The following is a 13,969-nucleotide window of genomic DNA, read 5'->3' as shown; positions in this document are numbered from 1 at the left end:
GTTTATCAATTTTGTTTATCTTCTCAAAGAACCAGCTTTTAGTTTTATTGATCTTTGCTATCGTTTCCTTCATTTCTTTTTCATTTATTTCTGATCTGATCTTTATGATTTCTTTCCTTCTGCTAACTTTAGGGGTTTTTTGTTCTTCTTTCTCTAATTGCTTTAGGTGCAAGGTTAGGTTGTTTATTTGAGATGTTTCCTGTTTCTTAAGGTGGGCTTGTATTGCTATAAACTTCCCTCTTAGAACTGCTTTTGCTGCATCCCATAGGTTTTGGGTCATCATGTCTCCATTGTCATTTGTTTCTAGGTACTTTTTGATTTCCTCTTTGATTTCTTCAGGGATCACTTCCTTATTAAGTAGTGTATTGTTTAGCCTCCATGTGTTTATATTTTTTACAGATCTTTTCCTGTAATTGATATCTAGTCTTATAGTGTTGTGGTCGGAAAAGATACTTGATACAATTTCAATTTTCTTAAATTTACCAAGGCTTGATTTGTGACCCAAGATATGACCTATCCTGGAGAATGTTCCATGAGCACTTGAGAAAAATGTGTATTCTGTTGTTTTTGGATGGCATGTCCTATAAATATCAATTAAGTCCTTCTTGTTTAATGTATCATTTAAAGCTTGTGTTTCCTTATTTATTTTCATTTTGGATGATCTGTCCATTGGTGAAAGTGGGGTGTTAAAGTCCCCTACTATGAATGTGTTACTGTCGATTTCCCCTTGTACGGCTGTTAGTATTTGCCTTATGTATTGAGGTGCTCCTATGTTGGGTGCATAAATATTTACAATTGTTATAATTGGATTCCTCATTATGTAGTGTCCTTCTTTGTGTATTGTAACAGTCTTTATTTTAAAGTCTATTTGTCTGATATGAGTATTGCTACTCCTGCTTTCTCTTGATTTTCATTCGCATGGAATACATTTTTTTTTTTTTTTTTTGCGGTACGCGGGCTTCCCACTGCTGCGGCTTCCCCCGTTGTGGAGCACAGTCCCCGGACACGCACGCTCAGTGGCCATGGCTCAGCACATGGAATCTTCCTGGACCAGGGCATGAACCCGCGTCCCCTGCATCGGCAGGTGGACTCCCAACCACTGCACCACCAGGGAAGCCCTGGAATACATTTCTCCACGCCCTCACTTCCAGTCTGTATGTGCCCCTAGATCTGAAGTGGGTCTCTTGTGAACAACATATATATGGGTCTTGTTTTTGTATCCATTCAGCCATTCTATGTCTTTTGGTTGGAGCATTTAATCCATTTACATTTGAGCTAATTACCAATATGTGTATTCTTACTGCCATTTTGTTAACTGTTTTGGATTTGTTTTTGTAGGTCTTTTTTCTTCCCTTCCTCTTTTGTTCTCTTCTCCTGTGATTTGACGACTATCTTTAGTGTTGTGTTTGGATTCCTTTTTCTTTTTTGTCTATCTATTGTAGACTTTTGGTTTGCAGTTATCATGAGGTTTTGACATAGCAGTCTCTATATATTCAAGATTAAGTTGCTGGTCTCTTCATTTCAAATGCATTTCCAATATCTTACATTTGTACTCTCCTGCTGGTTTTGATATATTTGTGTGTGGATGATTTCCTACCTTTACTGTATGTTTGCCTTTACCAGTGAGCTTTCCCATTCGTAATTAATTTTGTTTCTAGTTGTAGGCTTTTCTTTTCTGCCTATAGAAGTTCCTTTAGCATTTGTTGTAAAGCTGATTTGGTGGTGCTGAGCTCTCTTAGCTTTTCCTGGTCTGTAAAGCTTTTGATTTATTCATCAAATTTGAATGACAGCCTTGCTGGGTAGAGTATTCTTGGTTGTAGGTTTTTACCTTTCATCACTTTAAATATATTGTGCCACTCCCTTCTGGCCTGCAGAGTTTCTGCTGAAAAACCAGCTGATAACAATATGGGGATTCCCTTGTATGTTATTTGTTGCATTTCCCTTCTTGCTTATAATATTTTGTTTGTCTTTAAATTTTGTCCGTTTGATTAATATGTGCCTCAGCATGTTCTTTGGGTTTATCCTGTATGGGTCTCTGTGCTTCCTGGATTTGGGTGACTTTTTCCTTTCCAGGTTAGGTAAGTTTACAGCTATTATCTCTTCAAATATTTTCTCAGGCCCTTTCTCTCTCTATTCTCCTTATGGGACCCTTATAATGTGAATGTTGGTATATTTAATGTTGTCCCAGAGGTCTCTTAAACAGTCCTCATTTCTTTTCATTCTTTCTTTATTCTCTTTCGTGACAGTGATTTCCACCATTCTCTCTTCCAGCTCGCTTCCATTCTTCTGCTTCATTTATTCTGCTATCGATTCCTTCTAGTGTATTTTTTCATTTCAGTTATTTTATTGTTCAACTTTGTTTTTTATGTCTTCTAGCTCTTTGTTAAACATTTCTTCTATCTTCTCAGTCTGTGCCGCCATTCTTTTTCCATGATTTTGGATCATCTTTACTATCATTACTCTGAATTCTTTTTTGGGTAGGTTGCCTATCTCCACTTCACTTAGTTGTTCTTCTGGGGGGTTATCTTGTTGTTTCCTCTGGAACAATATTCCTCTGCTGCCTCTTTTTGTCTCACTTTCTGTGTTTGCGGTCCCACAGGCTTCAGGATTGTAGTTCCTCTTGCTTCTGGTGTCTATCCCCTGGTGGGTGATGCTGGTCTTTGAGGCTTGTGCAGGATCCCTGGTGGGAGGGACTGGTGCCTGCCCACTGGTGGGTGGAGCTGGGTCTTTTGCCTCTGGTCGGCAGGGCCATATCAAGGGGTGTGTTTAGAGGTGGCTACAGGCTCAGGAAGGCTTTAAGCAGCCTGGCTGCTGATGGGTGGGGCTATGCACCCACCCTGTTGGTTGTTTGGCCTGAGGCATCCCAGCACTGGAGCCAAAGGGCTGATGGTTGGGGCCAGGTCTCAGTGCCAATATGGTGACCTCCAGGACAGCTCACGACAATGAGTACACCCCAGAACGTCCGCCACCAGTGTCCTTGTCCCCAAGTGAGTTACAGTGAGCTACAGCTGCCTCCCACCTCCCCAGGAGACCCTCCAAGACCAGCAGGTAGGTCTGGTCCAGGATCCTATGAAGTCACTGCTTTTTCCCCTGGGTCCTGGTGCACACAAGACCTTGTATCCTCTAAGAGTGGCATTTCTGTTACCCCCAGTCCTGTGGAGTTCCTGCGATCAAGCCCCGCTGGCCTTCAAAGCCAAATGCTCTGGGGTCTCCTCCTCCTGATGCCAGACCCCCAGACTGGGGAGCCTGACTTGGGGCTCAGAACTCTCACTCCTGTGGGAGAACCTCTGCAATATAATTATTTTCCAACTTGTGGGTTGCCTACCTGGTGGGTATGGGGTTTGATTTTATCACGAATGCGCCCCTCCTACCCTCTCGTTGTGGCTTCTTCTTTGGAAGTAGAATATCTTTTTTAGTAGGTTCTAGTCCTTTTTTGTCTATGATTGTTCAGCAGTTAGTTGTGATTTTGGCATTTTCGTGAGAGGAGGTGAGCTCAGGTCCTTCTACTCTGCCATCCTGTCCTTGCACCTGGAATCTGCTTTTCTGATTCTTCTTGCTTTCTAGTAAATGCTGACCCCTGGCTGGACTGTAGCTTCATACAAGCAGAGGCCAGATAAGTCACCTCCCTGTGTCCCTAGGACATGGACGGTAGAGGTTCCCTGAATGTATCAAATGAATGGGATCCAGGACTAGTCACAGGTCAGTGACATCTTGATCAAAACGTTTCCTGAAAAAGTATGTTTATTAAACATGCAAGGCTCTGCCTGCAGCTCAAAGAAGTCCCAAAGCTCCTCCAGGCCGCACGGCTTCCAAAGCTGGTGGCTCCGGCTTCCTGACGCCAGACTTAGAACCGCACTCCTCACCCTGAGCCGGGCCTCCAGGCTTCAGAGAGCCAACAGCTCACTCTCTGGGGTGGAAGGCAGCCTCCTGTGCTCATGCTTCATGTCCCCTGGGCAGTGTGGGCTGGGACTCATTTCTAACAAATTCAACACGTTAATGTTGACAGCGACGCCTGTGTGAAGGCATCTGCTCACAGAATCAGTGAGCTCCGTATGGACGCAACACAGAAAATTTTAACAGATTCAAAGTGATCTACCAGTATCTTCAAAGGAGAATTTCAATTGAATTTTTCATAATTTATATTTCCTTATATCACAACATTTTTAATTAGGAAAAGCAAATTAAAACCCACTCAAAAATCACGTAAAAATCACGTTTTCCTTTTAATTGACACTGTTTCCTCTCTCAGGTGCTACTTTGGTAATGATTAGGTCCCCACCTCTCAAGAACATTGCATCTGAACAGGCTGAGACAGAGCCAGTGTACAGGCTGAGACAGAGCCAGTGTGAACACAGACCCCAAAGCAGGGCTTTTGGGATAACAAAAAGAGAAAAAAACAGCCTTTCTCTTCACTTACAAAGGGAGTCAGTCACTCAGAGGGTCCAAAGCTCTGTTTTCCAAACGTAGAAAACGTGGAGCTCAATGCAAACTAGAACCCAAAATATATCAGAAGTGAAGCATAGTGCTTCGTCAAATCCTCCAGGTCTGATCATCCCGCCTCTTCTATAAGGAATGCCCCCCTCCAGCATTTTTAAAGGAAGATGTTTGTTTCTATTTCACTTTCCAACTGGGTATAAAACCTACTAAAAGGGATACAATGAATCAGAATAAATCAGCTCACTCACAAGACACACCCAGATAAAGATTTTTGGTTGCTGAGATGATTCAGCACATTATTTCAAAATGGCACAATTCAGGACAATCTGAGAATTCAAAAGTGGCGGCTACATTCGCTGACAGGCCATGTGAGACACACACACACAGCCCATGTTTCAGTGTACATGTCAAGGGCCCAGACCCCTGATCAGCTCAATACGTTATTTTGTACATTACAGTGCACAGAGCAACAGAGGGAGAGACACTTTCCTGGAGGGGTTCGTCCTCTCCGAAGGAGGCTGGAGACCAGGGCCCTCATTAGCTGGACCCCTCCTCTTCTTTGGTTGTGGCAGCCTCAGAGACAGCCGTCTCCTCTAATCGATCCTCCTCCTCCTGGGGATAGAGGTCCGGGTACTTCTGCATGCACTCCTGCATGGCCCGGAACTGGTCTACACAGTCCGACCCCTTGACATCCTCTGTGCTGTAGTGGAAGCAGGAAAAGGCCGCCTTGAACTGTTCCCCACACGGGCCGCTGGCCATGCCCCCCAGGCACGGGCAGTTCCAGTTGATGTCTCCGTTGGGCAGGATCAGTCCTGGGACAGGAAGATGAGCAAGGAAGTGTGAGAGGTGCTGCCTGAGGTTTCAGAAAAAGCAAAACCAAGACCAGCCCTCATAGGCGTAACGGTAACATGAACCACTGCCTGGCCGGCACTCACCAGGGGACCTGCTGCTCCCTCGGGATGGGGTTCAAATGCCCGGCACAAACCCAGCATTCCCGGCTCAGTCGGAAAGGTCACCATCAGCGACTCTCTCCGTGTGCAGCACTGCTCTGTGTCCTAAGCCGCCTCCCAGTGCTGTGGCCGTGCCTGTGCTCCAAGAACTACACCGGGAAACCATTTAATCCAAAGCGGAAGTAACCACTTGGATGGTTACTGAGAAGCTTTGAAAGCCCAAACACTGGAAGGAGTCAAGGTGCTGGTCTCCTCCTTTCACACAGATGGTCAGGAACCCCTGCGCCCCGGACCTTCTCCTCAAGCCCCTCCCGCTCCTCAGCTGCTCTCAGCTCAGCACAGTGTGAGGACTGGTAAAAGCGAGGCTGGAAGATGTCCAAGGCATGGTGGGCAGGAAAAAGCGAGTGACGTGCCAGAGCACTGCGCTCCATTCTTATAAAAATGGAAAACCATTCAAAAAATCAAAAGAAAGAGAGGCGGAAGAAAGAAGAAACTCCTAGGTTCAGCCTGATGGCCAGGGAAGCGCGTGCGAACGAGGGCTGGAAAGCACACAGCCCCTCACACCTGATGGAGATGCACTCAGTGTCCCAGGAGCAGTGGTGGCCAAGGTAGACACCTGGAAACCCAGCCGCGGCCAGGGATGTTGGACTCCCACCCCCGCCCAGCACTCACCGTGCTCCTCGTAAGGATCATTGGGGTCGTCGGCCACCAGCTCCGCGTTGCTTGGAGTTTCATGGTCTTCTTTGGTCACAAATATGATTCGATCCTTCCCTAGTGTTTGGAGAACAGAGGGAGAAATGTTTCACCCAGGAGCTGTGAATCAGCCCTAAACCCAAGCAGCCACGAAAACCTTGTTTGAAGACTGTCCCATTTGAAACCCCGAAGTGAGTTCAGTGGTGCTCCCCAGGCTGGGGACTCGCTCACTGCTGACTCTGGGGGAAGGTCTAGCAGCCGCTCCTGCATCACGTGCCTGTGACCGGACTGGGGAGGAGGAAGATGGCTCCTGCTGGCGCCATGTGCATCCTCGAGTGGGAGACGAGATGCCCCAAGCCATCAAATGCAGCTGTTTTCAGTCCCCAAGTTTGCTGACATCTAACAAACGGGTCTTCTTCCTCTGCTCAGAACTCCCATGAGCTCTGACGGCTCTGTCACTTCCCGTCCCTGTGAGCACCTGGTCCACTTGCTCCAGGCCCCTCAGGACCTGCCAGCAGGTGCCTTCAGATAACATTTCACCAATCGGGCTCCTCCGGAAGAGGCTTGGGAAAAGCACGAGGTTGACAGTAAACACCAGAGAGACGTGCCAGTGAGGACAGCAGAGGGGACAGAGGGAAGGTACTTGGTATTTACACCCTCCCCACACCTGTACAGGGTCTCCCAGGAGGGGTGACAGTAATGGCAGCTGACCCTCGGCACGCTCAGGACCACGGCCTGCTCAGAACACCTGAGGGTTCTCTCCAACACCTCCCATTCTATCTCAGAGAAGGTGGCTTGTCCCAAGTGGCCTGGGAAAGGATTGGGGCCGGGCAGCCAGGGCATGTTGAAGAACCTGAAGACCTTGGTAATTCTGGCCAGTGTTCAGAACACTTGAAAGCAGCCTGCAAAAGTGCTGCGTGCTAAGCAAAATAAATAAGCTGACACAATTGCTCAGCTCAGCTCTGACAGTTTTGTTTACCAAGGTCTCAGCCGGGCCCGGCCGAATGGGGAGGCCGGTCTCAGGCCAAGGCAAGGCGTCCAAGCCTGCTCGGCACGGGAGGCACCTGTGGGGCTTATGAGGCCCAGAGGCCCAGCCTCACAGAACAGAAGCTGAATCAAGCTCTCTGCACGTCCACACCACTGACGGGCTCCCAAGTGACTGATGCACAACCCCACCCAGAATGTTCCAGGTTCCTCCCACAGGCCGAGTCCTCCCAGGCACCTTTCTGGACATCCCCCAGAGAGATCGGTTATGCTGGATCAAAGGATGTGATACTGTCATTTAGAATAAGAAATATATATTTCACCTTTGACCCCATTCTTAGCACAGAGCTCCTAAAATTTCAGTTTCCCAAGTGATGAGAGCATAAAGATCTCTTTGTTATGTTAATAGGTTGACTTGGGGGAGCCTGAGGATGGGGGCTGGTTGCCAGGAGAAACAGCCCTGGGATTAGAGGGTTGGAGCTTTCAGTCCCAACGCACCCCCCGCCCCCCCACCCCGCATCCCACCCTGGGGAAGGGAGAGGAGCTGGAGGCTGAATCAGCTGCCAGAGGCCAATGATTTAATCAATCATGCCTATGTAATGAAGCTTCCGCAAAAGCCCAAGCGGACAGGTGAACACGTGGAGGTTTGGGAAGAGAAGGCATGGAGGCTCCGCCCCTTCCCCACACCTTGCCTTGTGCGTCTCTTCCATCCAGCTGTTCCTGAGTTATATCTGTTAATATAATATTCTATCCTTTTATAATAATCCAGCGATCTAGTAAGTAAACTGTTTCTCTGAGTTCTGTGAGCTGCTCTAGCAAATTAATCCAACGCTAGGAGGAGGTCGTGGGAACCTCTAATCTACAGCCAGTGGTTAAGAAGAACAGATGACAACCTGGACTTGTGACTGGCACCTGCAGTTGGGGCGGGGGAGAGGGGTGTTGCAGGCCTGAGCCCTTAAACTGTGGGATCTGACACCATCTCCAGGTAAACAGTGACAGATTGAGCTGAATTGGAGGACATACTGCTGGTGTCAGAGAATTGCTTGATGTGGGGGAAATACCCACACACTGGAATTGGAATCAGAATCGTTAACGGCAGAACATAACTGCATCTTTTACACGCTTGGGCCCTACTCAGTGAGTTTCCCCACCCGTCAGCTCATTTAATCCTTACACCAACACTGTGAGGTGGGTATTACTAATCTCCTTTTTACAGAGAGAGGAAACGGAGGCCCAGAGAAGGTAGGAAACCAGCCCGAAGGCACATAGTACGTGAAGGCAGAGCAGGAACACAAACTCTGGTCTGAAAGATTGCGAGCGCGTCACCCTGTCCACTGCACGTCTGTCCCAGCAGGAATGTCGGAGAGTGCACGCAGGACTGACAAAAGGACAGTGCTCACCGATCCCCGAGTCCCAACTGTGAAAAGAGAGCTCATCATGACTGCCAACTAGTGGGGTAACCAGCTAGACTGGAAGTCTCATTACATTTCTCTGGAGAAAATATAAAAATGCTTGTTTTCACTTCCAAGATAACCTTAAAAAGTTGATACAAGCATATTCAGAAGGACGTGGATAACCACCTTATGCCCTCTTAGAGTTCCAAGTCAAGATTTTCATGATCACGGCCGATGGGAGAAAAGGCCTGGGGTGGACTTAACTCCCAGCCAAGGAGGGCCAGCGACTTCCTGGTCTCCACAGCAAAGGCTCCTCGGTCAGAGATTGGCCTTGGATGACCTTGGCCATCAGACAGTGGCACAGGGACAGTAACCTCAAGGACCCACCACTGGCACAGAAGCACATTCTCCATGCAAGGGGCAGTTCAGTGAAATATCATCTACGAGACTGAATTAATGTTGTAAACTGAATGCTGTGAGAATTCAATCCACTCATCTGTCCAGTTTTAGAGTCACTGAAGCCCACGGGCACATGTTATAAGAGCAGGTTCCTGAGACGTTTACATGACAGTAATAAAAGAAAAATTTTAAAATCAACACAAAAATGTATCTCTCCAATTCAGGAAGCAGGGACTCCTGATGCTGTACTCATTATAGGAGCATCAACCTTTTAAACAGCCTAATAAGGACTCTTCACCCTCATGACTCGAGCTCCTCTCAAAGGCCCCACCTACTAATACCGCTCACCCTGGGGTTTGGATTTCAGCATATGAATTTTGGGGGGACACATTCATATCGTAGCAATGGGAAAATAAGGAGCACATTCAGATACCCTCACAGCCTCCCTCTCCCTGACTTCATACCTCCTGCTCAGATGCCATCTTCCTTCATCACTCCCCATCACCCTTAACCTGCTTTTTCTCACCTAACAATTATGTATTTGTTTTTGGTTTTTCTTGCGGTACGCGGGCCTCTCACTGTTGTGGCCTCTCCCGTTGCGGAGCACAGGCTCCGGACGCGCAGGCTCAGCGGCCATGGCTCACGGGCCCAGCCGCTCCGCGGCATGTGGGATCTTCCCGGACCGGGGCACGAACCCGTGTCCCCTGCATCGGCAGGCGGACTCTGAACCACTGTGCCACCAGGGAAGCTCACTTGTTATACATTTTCGAGGAAGTATTTTAGGTGAACATATGCTCATTATTAGTATTATATAGTCTCAATCCATTGTTTTTTAACGAAATCAAATGCCCTCTTTTGTCCCTTAGGAAGTTTTTGCCTTGGGTCCTCTTTTTTCCCCTTTCTGATATTAAAGTTCTGTGCTGACTTTCATTCCTTATTTGCCTCTTTCTATTTTCATCCCTTTTATCTCCATCTTTTTAAATGTGTCTCTGGTATAATCCACATTACTCGATTCTTTAAAAAAAAAAAAAATTCCTCTAAGACTCCGTGTCTTCTGTTTGGTGCAATTACCCTATTTATACTTAGTTTCATCCCAATTACATTAGGATCTATTGCTCCCAAATTCATTTTTGTTTTCTGTTTATCATATACCTTTTATTTTAAAAATTTTGCCGTATTAACAGGTAGACCATATTTTTGTGCTGTTGGTTTGAAAGTGGGGCGTTCTGTTTAAGTATTTTAGTGCTTCCCCCAACATGGAGACTTTTACTCAGAAGTGCTTTTACCCAGTGCGGCACATTCTCAGTCAGAGCAGCTTATGCTTCCAGAGGGAATGAACTTGGCGGGGTGGGGGCATCACGGGAGCCACCATCATGGGGAACTCGAGGACCAGCTCAGGTAAACAGGTGGCCGCCAGCAATTCCTTCTCTGCTGAACCTGTTGCTGTTCCTCGAAGCACCAGGGGTGGGGTCAGTTTCCTCCCTCTGAATCTGGGCTCCAACCTATTAATATTATACTTAGATTTTTGGAAAAATTTTAACGTGTGATATGGGTTTACATAGTTCTATTTTTTATATATTCTTTTTATATATTCTTTCTCTTAGAAAGAGGTGGAAAGTTTTCCACCTACCTCCATGCTCTTAAATTGAAACATTTTTTTAACTTTCTTTTATGAACAACTTTTCAGTTAAAAGGTAAATCAAAAGGAAGATAAAATTACTTAAAAATAAGCAATGAGAATATAATATGTCAAAATTTATACCCTGTTGAGAATCAAAGCACATGTTTATTTTAGAACAAAAATGCATTTACTTGGAAACCAAAATGGCTTAAAGTCACTAAAAGTTAGCTGAGAGTTCCCCAAGACCACTTTAATTTTTTTAACTCTAGGGATGAACATATAAATATATATGTAAATTTTAAAAACGGGCCTGAAAAATACTTTCCAGACTACTCACAGAGATCAGTCCTAAGTGGGAAAATGCAGTTGGAGAAAAAGGGAGTAATTACAAAGGGACACCTTTCTTTTTTTTTTTTTTTTTTGCGGTACGCGGGCCTCTCACTGTTGTGGCCTCTCCCGTTGCGGAGCACAGGCTCCGGACGCGCAGGCTCAGCGGCCATGGCTCATGGGCCCGGCCACTCCGCGGCATGTGGGACCTTCCCGGACCGGGGCACGAACCCGTGTCCCCTGCATCGGCAGGCGGACTCTCAACCACTGCGCCACCAGGGAAGCCCCAATTATGTATTTGTTTACCACCTGTCTCCCCCACTGAAATGTCAGCAGGTCCTCAGGGGCAAGGATTTGTCTATTCCATTCAGTGCAGTATCCTCGGAGCCCAGAACAGTGCCCAAGACATAGTGGGTAATCAGTATTTGTTGAAAAAGTGAATGGAGGAATGAACTCTGAATTCAGACATGAAGACCCCCAGACCCAGCAGAGGGCAGAAGACAGAACGGCTATCACTATGAAGTAGGTTAGAGAAAAAAAAAACCTTGGATGGGTGGTCTCATTCCCCCTAGAACATGCGTGGGTCTTTACACAGCAGAATCTCTGGTACATCCAACCCAGAAGGGGCGCCCGCCACCTCCACCATGCCACGAAGGCAGACCGCCCACCTGTGCCCACTGCCATGTGATCAGTGGCTGGCACATCACAGGTACTCAATAAACGTTTGTTGACGCAACAGGAGAGAACACAGTCAGCATTAGAAAAGGAAGAACAATGACAGGAACAGTGTGGCCCTGGGCCAGGGAGCGAGCCTGAGTCCACGCTGCCCAACACCTTGAACGCCCTGCTAAGGCCTTTAACCCCAAGGCTTGGGGGTGGACCCCTGAAGTAAATGTGCACAGGCAAGTGACTGACTCAGAACAGAGGGCAGCCGTGTGTATGGGTTCACTGGGTAAAGGTGCCGGGGATATGGCCCATCTAATGCTCTCGGTTTGCTGCAAGAACATAGGAAGGAAGATGACAAAAATAAACCAGGTAATTTCAAAGAGTTTAGGATGTGAAAGACACAAAGACCCAGAGAAGACCTCACTGAGGTGACATATGAGCTGAATCTTAAAGGATGAGGAGGTAGCCATGGGAAGAGCTGGAAGAAGGGTGCACTAGGCAAAGGGAAGAGCCAGAGGCCAGTGTGGCTGGTCAGTGATGGGTGGTTAGAGACTAGCAGGAGCCGGATCAGGCAAGGGGCTCGCTCACATCAGCCTTAATCTGGAAGGAGTTTGGGATCGTTTCTTTAAGTCCCATGGGAAGCATAAAGAATTGGTGGGTAGAAAAACAAGAAGTTGGGGACTTAGGGGACAGTGGCATGGATAAGATAAAAACTAGGGAAGGCCTAAAGTGAGTGCTTTTAATTCTCATCCCCAAACTAAGACAGCGAGCTTTGATCCAGGAAAAGATAGGGATCTAAACACCTGCCTCTGCTTCCCAGAGAAACTGCAACCCCTAGAAACCCTCAAGAATGAGGATTATAGCTTCATTATACCCAAAAGGTTAAAAAAAATTTGCTAAATGAAGAAGTAAATTAGACTTAGAAGAAGGAAATTAAAAACAAAAGACTTGCTGTCTAACAAAGTGGTGAGGGCAGAGGACTTTTGCTCATGGCAAAGTTAAATATCAATCAATGGAAACTACTCATTAGAGACATCAGTGAGTATTACGGCTTTATGACCCAGGGAAGGAGGATTCCAGGAGCAGAATGGGGTACTGGGAAAAGGCTTAGCATTTTAGACTGAGCTGTTCTCCTAACTGAAGCATGACCTTGGGTGGGTCACTTCCATCTCTGGGCTTAAGATTCCCTTAATTAACTGAGGGAGCTGGACTATTCGCTAAAGGATTTCTGGGTGAGTTCCAACTCTCTCTGGAACTTTATAGTCTCAGGTGTCCACCAATCCCCTCACCTGGCACCGAGAAGGTGCTTCATGAATATGCGTGGAATAAATGAAGATCAACTTCTCATTTTACAATACTGGACACTAGGCCCTGGAGGAGTTGGGTGGCAGCTCAGGGACAGAGCCGGTTAGTGGTTGTGCAGGAAGACCCTTGGACCCGGCTTGGAGACTTCTGAGGTCCCGGGTAGAGGTAACAAGCAGGCAGACAGTAGGCGGGCACCAACTTTGTTTTATTTTGTTTTGTTTTCTGCGCAGGGTGTCTTCTGAGCGGAAGGCTCCCTGGAGTCCACTGGGCACCAGACTGGGCGGTTCTGGAATCAGACCGCGGGCCTCCAACCCCAGCTTTGCGACTTGCCGGCCGTGTGGCTTACCCAAGTCACTTCTGGGTCTTGGTTTACTCTCCGGATAAAAGCAGGGCCTGACTTAGGAAGGTCGTCGCGAGATAGGCCACACAAAATTCCTGGACCAGGGTCTGACCCGTCCCAGCGGGCGGCACTCCCACCCGCAGCGCAGCGCCCACCGAGGGGCAACTTTCCGGGACAGTTGAAGGCAGTGCAAACGGGAACACGTGGTGTGTGGTGAGCGCCATAGTAACATTATAATTAGAATCAATAAATTCCCAGTTACCAGCCGCAGGCAGGGCGCTCGCACAGCCCTGACCCCCGGGCCTAGTTTACGAGCTCCCCCCTGTGCTGTTCCCTCCGAGGTCCGGGTTCGAGCCTCACGGTGACCTCGGCCGGCCTCGCTCCTACCCGGGCCTCGGTTTTCTCATCTGAAAACCGGGAATAGCGACTCCGCCGCCGGGCCCAACCCGAGGGTCCCGAGGACTGTCCTCCGCGTCTGCAGTGGGGGCGCGGGGGTCCGGCGGGCTGCACAGACCGCGTGTCCCCTGCAGGCCCTCGTAGGCCGTCTCCACGCAGCCCCATCTCCTACCTTCCTGCCGGCAGTAGGCCATGGTGCAGCCCGGCGCTCCGACCTCGCGGCGACTGTGGCGGCGGCCTCACGCCGTGACCTCTCCGCTGCAGGGCTGGCGGCTTGGAGGCCCGCGCGGGCCCGCCCCCTCCAGGCCTGCCCGCCGCGCGCCTGCCTCGGCGCGTCTAGCCCGGCCCTCTCAGCCGGGAACTACATTTCCCAGCAGGCCGCACGCGGCCCGGCCGCTCCCCCAGGCAATAGGAACTACATCTCCCAGAATTGCTTGCAGTGCGCAGGCGCATCAGT

General features: G+C 48.3%; 1 protein-coding gene across 1 annotated transcript; it reads right to left on the bottom strand.

Moving 5' to 3' along the window:
• Window positions 1-4,158: 4,158 nt before the first annotated feature.
• CHCHD4 (coiled-coil-helix-coiled-coil-helix domain containing 4) lies at window positions 4,159-13,843 on the bottom strand. Its single transcript, XM_029241743.1, has 3 exons — window positions 13,685-13,843; window positions 6,060-6,158; window positions 4,159-5,249 (listed from the first exon to the last, which is right to left on the bottom strand). The coding sequence occupies exons 1-3, from the start codon at window positions 13,704-13,706 to the stop codon at window positions 4,975-4,977; spliced, it is 396 nt and encodes a 131-aa protein (XP_029097576.1). The 5' UTR covers window positions 13,707-13,843; the 3' UTR covers window positions 4,159-4,974.
• Window positions 13,844-13,969: the final 126 nt, after the last annotated feature.

Source organism: Monodon monoceros, unplaced genomic scaffold (assembly GCF_005190385.1).
Source record: "Monodon monoceros isolate NGI ecotype Baffin Bay Population unplaced genomic scaffold, NGI_Narwhal_1 Super_Scaffold_3, whole genome shotgun sequence".
Lineage (NCBI taxonomy): Eukaryota > Metazoa > Chordata > Mammalia > Artiodactyla > Monodontidae > Monodon > Monodon monoceros.
Note: the sequence above shows the minus strand (reverse complement) of the source record. Positions and strands in the feature narration are given on the sequence as shown.

Excerpts from the sequence above, each read along its gene's own strand:
- CHCHD4 (XM_029241743.1), bottom strand. The coding sequence starts at position 13,706 with ATGGCCTACTGCCGGCAGGAAG. Across the intron at positions 6,159-13,684 it reads GGCCTACTGCCGGCAGGAAG|GGAAGGATCGAATCATATTT; the intron begins GTAGGAGATGGG and ends TCCAAACACTAG. Across the intron at positions 5,250-6,059 it reads TGATCCTTACGAGGAGCACG|GACTGATCCTGCCCAACGGA; the intron begins GTGAGTGCTGGG and ends TTCCTGTCCCAG.